Below are 15,591 nucleotides of genomic sequence, written 5' to 3'. Positions count from 1 at the left end.
TTTAAAACCTGACATTTAACATCGCCTGCAGCTCAGTGTCTCTCAAACTTCGGTCGGAAGCAAAAGACTTTTCCAGATTGTGTCGGGATACCAGCCTGGATGGATGGCGATCGTGTAGTTCGTCCTTCGCTCCTCTCGGTCGAAGTACTGGTGCTTCGGTTTATTTCGCTGACCATTTTGTTTTGCACGATGTTTCTATTAAGTAATAAAGCAACTGTTGTCATTTTCTCCTCTACCTCTTCAGCTGGCTGCCGCTAAGTCAGGCTCCATCAGTGAGGGTTGCCATTACTGGGGGTTTATTTTTGGGGGTGGGGGTGGGGAGGTGGGTTAATATTTGGCTGTGTGTGTGTGTGTGTGTATATATGTGTGTGTGTGTTTTAATCTGTTTGCCCCTGAACACTTACCACACTTTATCCGCGAGGAATGATGAATAAGCAAGTCCTTTCTGATGGGAGGCTGGCATCTGTTGCTCCATTGAAAGAGTACAGCAGTGTGGACAGGAAGGACACGGAGCTGGTTCTGGTGAAGGAGCTGAATGGGGTTCAGTACACCAACACTGCCATCATCAACAATTCCCCCCAGTTCACAGCCGCCGAGGGGGAGACAGAAGAGAGGGAGACATGGGGCAAGAAAATCGACTTCTTACTCTCGGTTATCGGCTTTGCTGTAGACCTGGCGAACGTGTGGAGATTCCCCTTTCTCTGTTACAAGAACGGAGGCGGTGAGTGAGACTTCCCTCGCTTTTACTTTGAAATGTCTGCTTCAATCACAATCATAGATTCAAATTGAAACCACCATCTCTTTTATTTTAAATTGAAATTCGGATCATATTAAGCAAGCTGAGATTCCCGGGTTATGCGCTGTAGGTTTAAATGAAAACCATTGTACGTTTTTGTGAAATGTTAGATTGAATCTTAGTGCACCTCCCCTCCGCATCCACAGACAATACAGCGAGATAGGGACCCAACCAAGATCCAGTTCGACTACCTGACCATTCCATTGCAAACCTAAGTAAATTGTACCGGTTTTATTTAAGGGCATGTACGTTCTCGTGATTTAGCCGTCACTTCTCTGGAGCAAGTGCAGAGGAGAGAACTGTGCTCGGATTCGTCTTTCTAACATAATGAGGATCAGTAATTTCTGGAGTTTCTAGTGGTAAAAATGCTCTGCTCGCTACGATGCTGCGGTAACTGTCTCTCCGGAATGGTTAACGAAAGTTCATATACAATTCCCATCGTCTCAGCCTAGTCTCCGGGGGGGCTTCACGCAACACCGGCTGCCCCGGGCCAATTGCTCCTCACTTCAGGGGCATGCGGAAAATGGAAATACTGGCTGACGTTTCATTTGAAGTGATGATTCTAACTTTTCATTGGTGAAATCTTAAGAACATACCTGACCTGGGCGAAGCGGCGGTTAGTTCAGGAATCCCTGATTTAAGACTGCGCCTCTTGACACTGTGTGCCATTTTCCTCCCTACTCAATAACTAAAGGACTTGTATTCTTCCTGTTTGTAGGTGCATTCCTTATCCCTTACTTGTTCTTTCTGTTAATCGCCGGAATGCCTTTGTTTTACATGGAGTTAGCATTGGGCCAATACAACCGAGAGGGTGCAGCTACCGTCTGGAAAATTTGCCCCATCTTCAAAGGTGGGTAGTTATTCATCTTCTATCAATGAAGGAAGACACATTAATTTGCATAAAGGCAAAATACTGCGGATGCTGGAAATCTGAAACAAAAACAAAAAATGCTGAGAAAACTCAGCAGGTCTGACAGCGTCTGTGGAGAGAAAGACAGCGTTAACGTTTCGAGTCCGCATGACTCTTCAAGCTCTGAACAAGAGTCATACGGACTGGAAAGTTAACTCTGTCTTTCTCTCCACTGATGCTGTCAGACGTTAATTTACACGCGTATGTCTGCTTGTGTTCACGTGGAACTTAGTGAGATCACTGGGGGGAAAAAAACTGAAGTTCTTGTTCTTGATAACACACTGCAGATTTTTTTTTGCACACAATATGTGAATTGCACTAAAACATGTGACAGACATATAAATCCAACACTGAAAGCAAAGAAAGGATATGTTATTAGGGCTGGCCCTGGCCACGAAGTTTCGATTAGTCACAGGTCTTGGTATTATTTTTGTATTTCCACACTCCTCCCTGAGAGAATGGTAGGAAGTAATGGGCAGATTTGCCATTAGGGCTGATTAAGTCTGGCAGGTTGCCTTCCATGTCTGTGGATTCTTCGTATCGACTGATAGGGCAGGAGGGCTTCATGGGCTCCCACATCCCATCTGATGAGAGACACCCACCAGGGTGGCCACTGACAGCGCAAGAATACTGAGCACACTGAGATAAAAGCAAAATACTGCAGCTGCTGGAAATCTGAAATAAAAGCAGAAAATGCTGGAAAGGCTCAGCAGGTCTGGCAGCATCTGTGGAGAGAGAAACAGAGTTAACGTTTCTAATGCTTCTTGCTCTGAAGAGTTTTTTCCAGCATTTTCTGTTGATATTTTATATTTAACACACTCCTGCGAATCCCCAGGCACACACCCCAAAATTGAGGATGTTACGGCCAGGTGGATATAATTTAAAAACTAGCAATGCACTTGCATTTGTGCATTTTTGATTAAATTGAATTAATAACTATAAAGAATATCAAGAATTAAAGCCAATGTATACATCGCTTTGTAACAGATGAAGAAAGCAATTGGCTTTAGAAACAGCAGCCCCCTTTGCATTCAAACTGCTGGCATTCTTGACCTTGTTGGTAAACAATCCCAGAACTCAGTGGTCAGAACAAAAGCTGTACACAGGTGCTGAATGACCCTGCCCTACACGCTTTGGCTAAGATACACACGGTTAAAGCTCAGCTCTGCCCAAATTAAAAGACCTTCCTTCGAAGAGCTAAAGTGAATAAATTAAGATAAATAATATAACACTTGAGGTTGCTTTATCTCTCTCATCCTTTCTCCTTAAAAATACAGTATGGGAGAATTCACACTGATCTCTAAGTAGTAAAGTCAATGGAATGAAATCAATTTTACCACCTTTATCAAAGGGAACAGAAGACCAGTGTAAGTGCCGCAGTAAGTCAATTGTTCTGCACTAAACATTTGACTGAGGTCCCTGAATGACTTCCAGACATAGTGGTCCTTGCCCCAATTTCAAAGCCTCGGACTCAATTTCCACTAACACCGAATTTTGCAAGCTTGTTCCAGTACAGAGCAGGATTCTCTTGGGCCAATAACTGGCTTCTATTAAAAAAATCAAATCAATAACCCATTTTCTCTCTTTTTGAATTCTGTAATTACAATGCAGATTCCTGATAATCAGTATTATGCTTTCTTGACTGTTAATATGGATTAAATTACTTTAAATAAAATAGTAAATCAAATATAGCTTTGGATGTTAAAATAAAAATCATATATTCAATTAATCTAAATATTTCATACATCTTGATAATATTATGCACAAAAATAATAAACATTGTTCCGGTTAAACCTCTTTCATTCTTTCATGGTATTTGGGCATCACTGGCTAGGCCAGCATTTATTGCCCATCCCTAATTTCCCATGAGAAGGTGGTGGGTGAGCTGTCTTATTGAACTGCTGAATATTTTTGTAAGGTATTATGAAGGTGCTGTCGAAGGAGCCTTGGTGAGTTGCTGCGGTGCATCTTATATAAGGTACACAATGCTGCCGTTGTATGTCAGTGTTGGAGGGAGTGAATGTTTAAGGTGGTAGATGGCGTGCCAATCAAGTAGGCTGCTTTGTCCTGGATGATGCCAAGCTTCTTGTTAGAGTGGGGGATATGCCAGGCCATGAGGTTAGAATACAATTCTGCTACAGCTGAAGGCCACAGTGCATCATGGATGCCCAATTTTGAGTTGCTAGATCTATTGGAAATCTATCTCATCTATCATGATGGTAATGCAACACAACACGATGGAGCGTATCCTCAATTGGTGTCGGGACTTTGTCTCCACAAGGACTGAGCGGTGGTCACTTCTACCAATACTGTCATGGACAGATGCACCTGTGAGGGTAGATTGGCTCTTTCTGGTTCCCTCACCATGTACCACAGGCCCAGTCAAGCAGTAATGTGTTTCAGAACTCAACCAGTTCTGTCAGCTGTGGTATGACTGAGCCAACCTTGGTGATGGGCATGGAAGTCCTTCATATAGAGTACATTCTGTGCAGTTGTCTCAGTGCTTCTTCCAATTATTGTTCAACATGGGGGGGTACTGATTCCCCAGCTGAGATGGAGGGGGTGATAGGTGGTAATCAGCAGGAGGTTTCCTTGCCCATGTTTGACCTGATGCCATGAGACTTCATGGGGTCCAGATGCAAAGTTGAGGACTCCCAAGGCAACTCACGCCTAATCATATACCAGTGCGCCACCACTTCTAGTGGGACAGGACATGCCCAGGGATGGTGATGGTGGTGTCTGAAACAATGTATGTGAGGTATTTAGTGGGTATGACTATGTCAGGTTGTTGATTGACTAGTCTGTGGGACAGCTCTCCCAATTTTGGCACAGACTCCCAGATGTTAGTGAGGAGGACTTTGTAGGGCTGACATGGCTGGGCATGCCATTGTCATTTTTGGTGCCTAGGTTGATGCTGGGTGGTCTGCCCTGTTTCATTCCTTTTTGGTGAAGCACGTTTTTGACTTTGATTTTTTACTGAAACAATTTTTAGAAATTCAATATTAAAGCTAAATAATTTTCAAACAACCATTCAAAGACCAACCTTAAAAAACCCTTCAGACAAAGCCAACACATAGGGTTGGAAGTCTGCTGTTACTTTTGCCACCCCACTCCAACCACACCTCCTCTCGCTCACACATACACACCCACAGCATATTACCTCTACGCTGATTTAAGGGATAGTGTATAGAGTCATTAATTGTATGGATCATTTTACCACAAGAAAATCAAGCTATTAAACAGTTTACAACTAAAGACAAGATTTGAATTCAAAGTAGTATTTTAGATGCACAAAGCTGGGACCAGCAATTAGGCTTCCTGGTCTGGAGATCATTTTTTTAAGACAAAAGATTTGGTTTTCTGCTAAAATACTGGACATAAAGGAGTCCGATATCAGACAGTGGAGAGACCAGCTGAAAACCAAACCATATAAAACTGGATGAATGGCCATCTTAACAGCCACAGTCAGAATATCCCACTGGATGTCAATCCAGAAGTCAGAACTGGTCTCTCCTCGCCAGGGCAAGGGTTTAACACCCTATGCCTTGTGATGTAGAATGTGAATGCTATCACTCAGCCAAAGGCCTGTTCAACAGATCTTGTTTGGAGTGTTTATTTTTATAACTAAAAATACACATTTAAGCATGTGCATTTCTAGTGTAATTGAATTGTGTTCAAAGCAGACAATGACATTTGAATCAAAAATAAAAATACCTGGAAAAACTCAGCAGCTCTGGCAGCATCTGTGGAGAGGAACACAGTTAACGTTTCGAATCCATATGACTCTTCAACAGAACATGACATTTGAATGGCTGTTTAGTTTGTGGGGACATTCCTTCAGTTAATTAGAAAATTATCCATCATTTATTAACATACATGTCAATCAGAGCAATGAGACTTTGCACAAACCCATGGTTCAAGTATTTAGGGGCACTACGTTGGTTTTTTTAATTGGGGGTGGAAGTTATGCAGCAGAAATTCTATTATACCATGGTCTTAAGTGTACGTTAGCTGTAGTCAAAGTAAATCTTTTTTTTTTTAAAAAGTCTTCATTCCCATTAACTGTTCTGTTGAAACAGAATATTATGAAAATATTCAGCAATGAACCGATGGCAAACTCTCATTTCAGTGAAAGGATGGTCTTCCCTGCTTAAATTTTACCCCCTGATGATTTGGCAGGTAAAAGCCCTGTAGGGTGCAACACTGAGTCACAGCCTTCGAAACAATTCAATCTGACAGGAATTATTTCAGATAGGTACAGGCAGCCTTTGCAACCTATCCATCCTTCAATGCCTTGACCCCAGTAGATATTGTAAGGTTAGACTTACTTTAATTTTGTGGAAGTATTTTTCTCTGTTCATCCACTGGAGGGAAACCACTTCAGTACCTGAGGCATAGGAGCAGGATTAGGCCGTTCAGCCCTTTGAGCCTGTTCTGTGGGATCATGCCTGATCTATGCCTAGCTCCATCTATCTGCTGTAGCTCCATATCCCTCAAAACCCTTTTCTAACAAAGATCTATCAGTCTCAGATTTTAAATTATGAATTGAGCTGGCATCTATTGCTTTTTGTGGGAGAAAGGTTCATGCTACTACTATCTTTGAATGAAGATATGTTTCTTAACTTCTCCTGAATAGCCTGGCTCTGATTTTGAGGTAATGCCCCCTTGTCCTAGATACCAGCTCAAAAATGTTTCTCTCCAGCTACCCTTGCAAATCCTAAAAACCTCAATCAAATCATCTCTTAACCATTTATATTCCAGGGAATAAAAGCATAGTTTATGTAACATCTCCTCATAAATTTGCCCTTGGAGACCTGAATCTGCACTGCATGTCTTCCAAGGTCAGTATATCCCTTCTAAGGTGTGGTGCCCAGAACTGTACCGAGTACACCATACGGGGTCTAACCAAGGTTTCGAATGGTTGTACGAAAACTTTTTATCCTTTTTTCTGGCCCTCTAGTTATAAGGGTTAACATTTCAATAGCATTTTTGATTAATTTCCTTTTTGATTAATTTTGAATACTTGACTACAACCTTTTCGTGATTGTTGTACATGGACCCTTGAACCTCTTTGGACATCCACTGCCTCATTTCACCATTTGCCTGCTACTTCTACATGGAAAAAAGTTGGCTTATTTTGGGGGAGATGGGCATGGGGGTAGGGGAGGTTGAACTGTATTTGTAAACTTTGATTGCATTGGGAAAGTGAGAAATTTAAAACGATGTGACCATTTCACTTTAAGACCCACCTCTGCTGGATGATAGGACCCACAATGATGCACATACCTGATGTCCGATGTGCTGAGGCATTTAGTCAAAAACATTTTAGTTGAATTTGCTGCCCAAATATGAATGGCAGTATACAGCAATTCCCAATCACAACCAGCAAAATTAGCTCCATAAGTGGCTCTGGAGATCAGGCCCCAGCCAGGTTTTGTGCTCCCACTGGCCCAAAAACTACGTGAAAACAATGGGAATTTTATGTGGAAAAATTCAGGCCGTCCAGCCCATGAAATCCCAGATAAGGATTATAGTATCTGCTGAATTAGCTAATCGCTGGCATTGGCCTCAGTGGGGGCATTGCATTTGGCCTCACTATTTCTTGGCATACAGCAAAGAAATCAGCCAGGATTCTTGCTATCTAATAAGCCCATACTGAAAAATGCTGGTGGTGATAGGATCAACACCAGCTATAATGCAGTCCACAATTAACCAGCTTGCCAACATTCAATTTGTAAGATCACACACAAAGAATAGCCAAAAGGTTGCATATGTCCCTGGAATTATACCTTCGGAAGAGCCAGTGAGTACGTCCAAGAGACAAAGGGAAGAAAATTAGGTCGAAAATGGTGTTTCACAACTAGATTGTAACACTTGCATTCCTCTGTGCTATTTTCAATATTAAAAGTTATAAAGACACTGAAAATCAATGCTTTGATACATCTTTGTAAAAGTTCAATAGGAAAAGAGTCTTTGATATTTTTGAAATTAATCACATTGGTTAGATATTAATTGGCATATATAGAATTATTCTAAGATTCTATAATTTCTTTTATGTCCCTTTTTTTAGAAGAACTGATGAATTTGAACAAAAATATGTTGGAGTGAAGTCTATTTTAGCGCAACTGCGATAGATAAATATCATTTTTCATTGCAGATTTTTAAATTAAAACATTAAATATCCTTTTTAAGATTCTGACAGTATAATTAAAGTGCCCGATCATAATATAAGAACATAAAAAAATAGGGGTAACAGTAGGCCATTTAGCACTTCAAGCCTGCATGCCATTCATGAGATCATAGCTGATCTTCTACCTCCACTCTACTTTCCTGCATTATCCCTATTTCCCTTGATTCTCCTAGTATCCAAAAATCTAACGACCTTTGGCTTGAATATATTCAAGAACTAAGCATCCACAGCCCTTGAGGGTAGAGAATTCCAAAGATTTAAAACCCTTAGAGTGAAGAAATTTCTCCTCATCCAAGTCTTAAATGACTGACCCCTTATTCTGAGAATGTTACTGCTAGCTCTAGACTCTGTGCCAGGGGAAACGGCATCCAAGCATTAACCCTGTCAAGTCTCTTAAGAAACTTTTATGTTTCAATAAGATCACCTCTCATTCTTCTAAACTCTAGGGAATATAGGCCTGGTCTACTCAATCTCTCTTCATAGGATGATCCCCACATCCCATGAATCAACTTAGTGAACCTTCATTGCACACCCTCTCAAGCAAGTATATCCTTTCTTCGGTAGGGAGCCGAAACTGTACAGAGTATTCCAAGTGTGATATCACCATATTCATATTATTACCATTCTTTCCCTGCTGTAGCTATATGGGCCTTCATGGCTGCAAATCAAGCCTGTAACTCTTTAAATCGTTGAAACCGAATAATGACTGTTCATGTATAGATTTCTACAAGGGCTGAAGACGCTAAGTAGTTATGAGAAGATATAAACCTCTTACAAGGAGTGTTATGAACACATTTCTTGCTGGTGAACCTCCAGTCATTTGCATTCAGCCAATGGACTACAGCAGAAACCGTATAAAGTTATTTTTTCGCTAAAGCATAGTGAACCCATAACTCTCTCTGTGTGAGACCTTGAAAAGGGCACAGAGATGGCCCAGGAAATTTTGATACAGTTAAGCAATTTTGAGAAAAGGATTGCATGCTAACTCTTGGGAATAGAAACATCCATGTCAATTACAGTAGAGTTCTCCTCAGAACCTAAGAGTTAGGACATATTGTTAGCACAAATTAGAGGAATCTTCACGTTCCATCAACATCTGACCTTCCTGTTAATAAACGTAAAGCTTGAATATCTCAATGAATAAGCAAGTGTATCCAATTATAATAACATAAACAGGAAATGCTGCAATTATTCAGGTCAGGCAGCATCGGTGGAGAGAGAAACAAAGTAAACATTTCAGGTCGATTGACTCCTTGAGCTGTGCGGATCAGATGGATCCTATCCTCAGTCTGTGCTGAGCTAGTTCATTTTGGTGAATGCTGCAGAGCCATATCCTAAAGCCTGCAGGAGAGGAGAGGAAGAAAATGATTGAGAGATAAAAATAAAGTATTTTAGGAAAAGGAAATTTTCAGAGATGTGATGAGCTGTGGTATTTGCAGCTTGCACGGTACTGTTTAAAGTTTAGACGATTGAGGGAATGATGCCAAAGAAACACTCCTCCAACTCTTGTTATTTATGTTTCATTGTTATGACAGTGCCACTTTTTCAACAGCTGCACAACAGAACTGTAGGCTGGAGAACAGCCCTTTGGCACAAAAGGTGCCGTGCAAATTGCGTATGTTGTGCCCCTTATTCCCTGAACGTTTAGGCTATTGCTCAAGCAGTGATTACATTACAAAAAGAATGTTGCTGCAGCGCCATTTCAGAATTTGGGCCTTTGTTCTTTCATTGTTCACTAAAACAAACTTGTCTTTTTGATGTTGGCCTGAGGAGGAGATAATGTGAAATTAATATGCAAATGAGGTGCTAGAGCACTGATTGTGGCTCATTGCATACATTTTGATTTCTGGTGCATAAGAACTCATTAAGTAATCCCAAGGTTAGTTCTATTATTTCAGTAAGTATCCCTTATTGATTCACAAAATGAAATTAGTACATTTTGAACAGAAACCAGAAACCATTTGTAATGCATACAGACAAGCAAAATACCTTTCAACATAGGACCTACAGCAGGCAGAAGACTTATGTTAGATTTCTCACGGAGAAAAAAATGTTTTCCTTAGTTGCAATTGGTTTGCTCACTGGGAAATTTTGTGGCCCAAAAGTCTTTAGGACATCTTAAAATAACCTACATCACAAACATTTCAAAATGAACCAGCAACATTCAGTGGTAGAAAGTAAGTTTAACAACAATATTATTACTGTTGAAAAATATGAACTATTATGCAATTTTTTCCCAGCAATTAGGAGTTGGTTCTAAGTAACCCTAAAGTATTTGTAGGTCCTTTGTTGGCTTTCTGGAGAAAGGGGAAGGGAAACCTAGTTTCCCTTTTCATATCATGTGGTGGATTATGAACTGTAATAGTATTGATTTAAATAAATTACTAATTTTTCTTTTAGGTGTGGGCTACGCTGTGATACTAATAGCACTATATGTTGGCTTCTACTATAACGTCATCATAGCCTGGTCCTTGTACTATCTCTTCTCTTCATTTACATCCGACCTCCCATGGGTACACTGCAATAACCATTGGAACAGTCGCAACTGTACTGACCCAAAGGTACTCAATGCCTCAGTCCTGGGAAATGGAACCAAATATTCAAAATATAAAATCACACCAGCTGCGGAGTACTATGAGTAAGTTGACATCTTTGCATTTATTTGCTCTTGAATAATTTGGTTGTAGAGATCAGATATTTGAAAAATACCTTGATAAAGCCACTGTACATTGTTAGCTAGCATTTCAATCCAGCACAACATAACTTAAAGTTCATTGAATCTTTGGAAATAATAAAGTTTGTGGTCACTTATTTTACTGCTGGCATAAAGAATCTCTCTTTCTAACATTGCATTACAGTTATTCATATTTTCAAAAGGGCATTCTGATTATAAGTGAAAACTGCCAAACATCACTTGCATCACATTTAATCTCCTGTTTTAGATTGCCCTGTAAAAGTACTCATAATTCTTGATGGGTTTTAAAATTGCAAGAAAGTTAAGTCAAGAAGCATTAGTGGCAACATTTGTTGTGATAACCCTGTGAACTTCCTGCAGAATGAGATCACACTGATGGGAATAAGTTAATTCCCCATTTATTTGAAATACAGACACAAATGCATGTTTATTAGTTGAGAAATGCAATGCTTTACTTTATTTCTTTCACTTTAAAACTTATTTTTATGTTGTCAGACATAATTTAGTAAAGTTAAACATATGATGATCAATGAATATAATGGGCTTGATTTTGCTGTGATCAGCATTTGTTAGACTTGTACTTGCCTATATACTTTCTATGGGGTTTTGCACAACAAGTTACAGTAGGCAGGATATCCAAACACCATTGTGGCCCCTACAGGCTATCTTGGACCTGTGTGAACAAGGTAAGTAACTGTGTATCTTCTTAAGCTTTCAGATTGATGAACTGTTAATGAGCAGACAGTCTGAACCAGGTGAAGTAAGTTAGAATAGTGAATTCAATGTCAGTTCAGGTACAGAAGATAAAATAAAGAGAGGAAAAGAAAGATTGGTTTAACAGACGAAAAGAAAAAAGTAAACTAAATGTTTTAAAATCTCCAACAATGATTAAAAGCTGAAGGAATGAGACTCCACACCAGCAGGTTGTGAAGGAATGAGAGGTTGCTTGACAGTAAACAAGACTTACCACTCCATTTAAAAGGGTACTTAGACTAGGATGGATGAGCCCAAAGGTCTGCAGCAAGTTTGATTTGTATTTATAATGGAAGTACAAGAACTTCACACCGTTCAAAGCATTTGAATTATGAGCCAGCCAGTGAGATGCCTTTCCCTGCAGTTGACAGCTTAGATGGCAAGTTCTGGATTTTTGCGTTTAATTGACTGCACTCAGTGCTTGCTGTAAGTTGCTGTGTAATTTACACATAAATGGCAGTCAGTGCTGATATCTTTGTCATTATTTTAATTTGATCTAATATTTTGAGTTTTCTAAAATGTTTTTAATTTAAAGAAATTGATTTACAATCATTGGAAATGGTTTCACTGAATGTAATTTGTAGAAAATTCCCTGTAAATGACCTGGTCTGATAGTTAACAAAACAAATAGAAATGTTGCAATGGCTTGATGTGTTCAGCTAGATAAATTCTTAATTTCTTAGAAATGGGCTTAATGTAGACTAACTGGACAACTTTTTATTTTACTGTTTTCAGCCATCCAGTGGTAATTTCTAGTTTCAAGAGGTGTACACAAGAGTAGTCAATGATATTAACCATGGAGAACAAATATTTGATCTTGTGTTGTTCCATAATCCAAACAGGAAAATTAAGCATTTGGAGATTAGTTAATGTGCTTCACTCTTAACTGTTGCTGCTTGCACATTTCTTAGTAGTTTCCAAATACATATAGCCATTACATAAAAGAGATATTGCTGCTTCAGATTAAAAATGCTTAATGATCAAACATCAAATATTCAGTTCAAAAATAGCCACACTGACCACTAAATAGTTGATATGATCCTGCATCCTGGGGGACCAACATGTGTCCAAACCTGAAGGTCCAAGACCTAAGATTGGACCTTATCTAAATAATGTGGGTGAGCAGCCTGAGTCTTTCATACCTCCACAGACAGTTCACCTTACTGGTTTGAGTTATGGACCATCTGCCTCACTGCTGGTGGCTCTGGTAAGTGTGGGGGAGAATGAGTGAAAAGAGGAGGGGGGATGGTGGGAGAGGCTGATTGCAGGACAACAATAGCCCTTATGCAGTCTATAAAGTTGGTAAGGAGCACTAATGCTTTTCATGGATCGTGAGGAACATATATAGATCTCGAGCTGGGCAGGCCAAACTTCTGCCCAACTCACCACCGACCCATCTCGGTGAGTGGGTATAAAACAGACTTTAGGCTTTTCATTTACACATGTAAGGTACCTAACACCTGCCCTAGGTGCATTTTTCAGTTGTCCTATGGGCACAAGATGTTGACCCTTGAAATTTAACCTTGAGTTTGTTTTACAGCTGGGGAATGAGATTCAAATTACATCCTGACATATCTGCTGTAAAACAGACTTTTGTGACCCTTATTTTCATGTGCATTTGCACGTTGTAGCACCCAGCACATTCAGTGGCATGATCACACCACCAGTTGTATCACTGCACACTGTTTAACTTAGAGTTGGGACTGTGGATTTGCCAGATGATGGTGTCTTTTTAATGGAGTTCCTTTTCTCAGAAGAATAATGAGAGACACCAAATGTATGATTTATGACAATGCAAATGATAGCAGGTCTAAACAGATGAGGCCCTTTGGGAAATAGCATGAAGCACCTTTTTGCTTAGGAGAGTTTTTTTCAGTATGGTCACACTTGAAAATGATTGCAGGCAAAAAGGTGAACCCCAACAATAATTGTGATTTTAAAAAATGCATGTTTATCAACCCCAAAGTGTGTAAAGCAATTGGTGATTTTAATTAGCACCTATAGCAAAGCACATAAGCATGCCAAGCTGAGAAGTGCAATTAAAATCGTTTAACTCCATTTGGAAGAAACTCTGCAAGGTGGCTTTTATACTATTGAGGGATTATCTGTTGAACAATCGCTTTACAAGGCAACTAAATCCAACTGATGATATCAGTCTTTTTGCTTCATTAATCCTTTTTCTCCTGGCTTTTATTATTAGTAATATGTTACAATGTTCTGTAATATGTTGTTAAGGTCCCCTGGATATTGTGGCATGCGTTTTCCAGTGAAGGTTCATACTTTAATATGATAGCTATGAGGATTGTTTTTGCGTGCATTTGATTTTTTAGGCGCATACATTAGGTTTCTATTGTCTTCAAATTGTCACCAAAATACCTTTCCCTTCAAATGTAGCATGGTATGTTCAATGTGAAAACTCAAATTGAATTGTTTGCTGCCCTGTGCATTCACATTTGTGATCTTTTTCTGTTTATGTTTCTGTTCCATTAATTTGAGTAACAACTGCTTGAGATTGTTTGTAATGCACGTTAATAAACCGTGGATAACTTGTAGTAGTTTAGATTTAAATGACACTTCGAGAAGTCCCAAATCTGAGACTATAATTGATTCTTCTCCACTGAGTATGTTGCTCTGTATCAATTAGCTCTATTAATCCTTTTGGCAACCTATTAAATTGAGTTGCAGCTCAATTTCAAATTCAGCGGTATTCCTTTTAGTCCGCATTTACCATACATAGTCATCTCTGCGAATTTGGTGTTGTTCATACCTGAAGCATATAATCATACTGCATAATCTTATGCATACCAGCAACTGCAAGCAATAATTATAATCTTCCCTTTTATAATTTTCTCAATCTGTGAGAACACCGGACAGGCAAGGAATTCATATTGGATAAAATCTCTCTGGGTATTGTACTACTATCTGCCTACTACTTTATACAAAGTGATTTATCTCCAGTGTTAAAACATTTTTCCATAAAAAGCCATCTGGAGAATGAGGGAGCTCTGACCTGCATATTTCAGCTGCAGTTTTTATATTGGAGAAAACACGTAATATTAAATTGTTTCATTGCTAGCCAAACCCATATCCAAGCACCCTAAGACACAGTTTGTTGAGCACTTTCTTCTTACAGTTTCAGCTGTGTGCACTCAACCTTTGGGTACGGGAACTTTCCTTTGAAATCTAAGAGTTTGGTGGCCAGACAGCATTAAAATAAAGTTAAATATTCATCTGTCCTTCCACAAGCTTCTGCAGTTCCAAACTAACTCTGGAATTTTCACTGTTTAAAAAAGTTCCACTTCAAATTGTACAAGTAGAAAAACAATGTGCATTGATTTTGGTTAAAATTTATTATTTTATTACCATAACTTATCATAATTTACCCTGTTGCCTGATAATTAAAAGCATTTCATTTCCCCATGTTGATGTCTACAAATAAAATTCAGACTAGTAATGGACCAGGTTCAGATCTTCAGATTTTTCTAACTGACACTTGTTTTTGAATTAAGCCCAAAGCCTCCAGCTTGTTTCCTTTCATCTTAAGTTTTAACAAATGTAAATAGAGCCACTGTTTATTTTTAAATCGTCTTTAGAAAAATATATTATCTACTTCTAAAGTGGGATAAAATATTAACATCAATGATACTGTTTGATTAACTTGATTCTGATGATCTGTATGCAGTTACACACATGGTTCTTGTGAACCCAAATAATGCTTAGTTTAAATGCTTAGGTAACATCAGAGACTGCACTTCAAATGTAATTAATTGGTTATAGAGATCTTTGGAACATCCTACATAAAAATATAAATATTTTTCTTATACCTTGTAGAGGTTTAAAAAATTCTATCAACCTGTGTAGAGGATTTTGTTGATTTAAATATGTTTTGTAATTTGATAAAGCATTTTGAGTTGTGCATCTTGTCTGGTATATTTTGATATTAGCTCCAGAGCTCAAATGTGGACCATAAAATAAAAGTCCTGATTTTCCCAAAACTCATCACAACGCAATCTTCCCTTTCCCAAAAAAATCCAGAAACATATATGTTTCAATAAGATCCATAGGGGCCTTGACAGGGTGGATGTGGAGAGAATGTTTCCTCTTGCGGGAGAATCTAGAACTAGAAGTCACTGTTTCACTGTTTAAAAATAAGGGGTCGCCCATTGAAGACTGAGATGAGGAGGAATTTTTTCTGAGGGTTGCGAGTCTTTGGAACTCTCTTCCCCAAAAGGCTGTGGAAGCTGAGT

General features: G+C 39.1%; 1 protein-coding gene across 2 annotated transcripts in view; it reads left to right on the top strand.

The window, feature by feature from the left end:
- Positions 1-369: 369 nt before the first annotated feature.
- The window catches only part of slc6a2 (solute carrier family 6 member 2), a 145,557-nt gene continuing 130,335 nt past the window's right edge, over positions 370-15,591 (top strand). For both annotated transcript variants that reach the window (XM_078544243.1, XM_078544242.1), the window contains exons 1-3: positions 370-721; positions 1,515-1,646; positions 10,297-10,534. In XM_078544243.1, coding sequence (XP_078400369.1) covers positions 424-721; positions 1,515-1,646; positions 10,297-10,534 — 668 coding nt within the window. In that variant the 5' untranslated portion in view covers positions 370-423. The remainder of the gene's footprint in view (positions 722-1,514; positions 1,647-10,296; positions 10,535-15,591) is intronic.

This window comes from Cetorhinus maximus, chromosome 6, assembly GCF_964194155.1.
Source record: "Cetorhinus maximus chromosome 6, sCetMax3.hap1.1, whole genome shotgun sequence".
Lineage (NCBI taxonomy): Eukaryota > Metazoa > Chordata > Chondrichthyes > Lamniformes > Cetorhinidae > Cetorhinus > Cetorhinus maximus.
The sequence above is the reverse complement of the archived record's forward strand: the minus strand, read 5'-3'. Positions and strand labels throughout refer to the sequence as shown.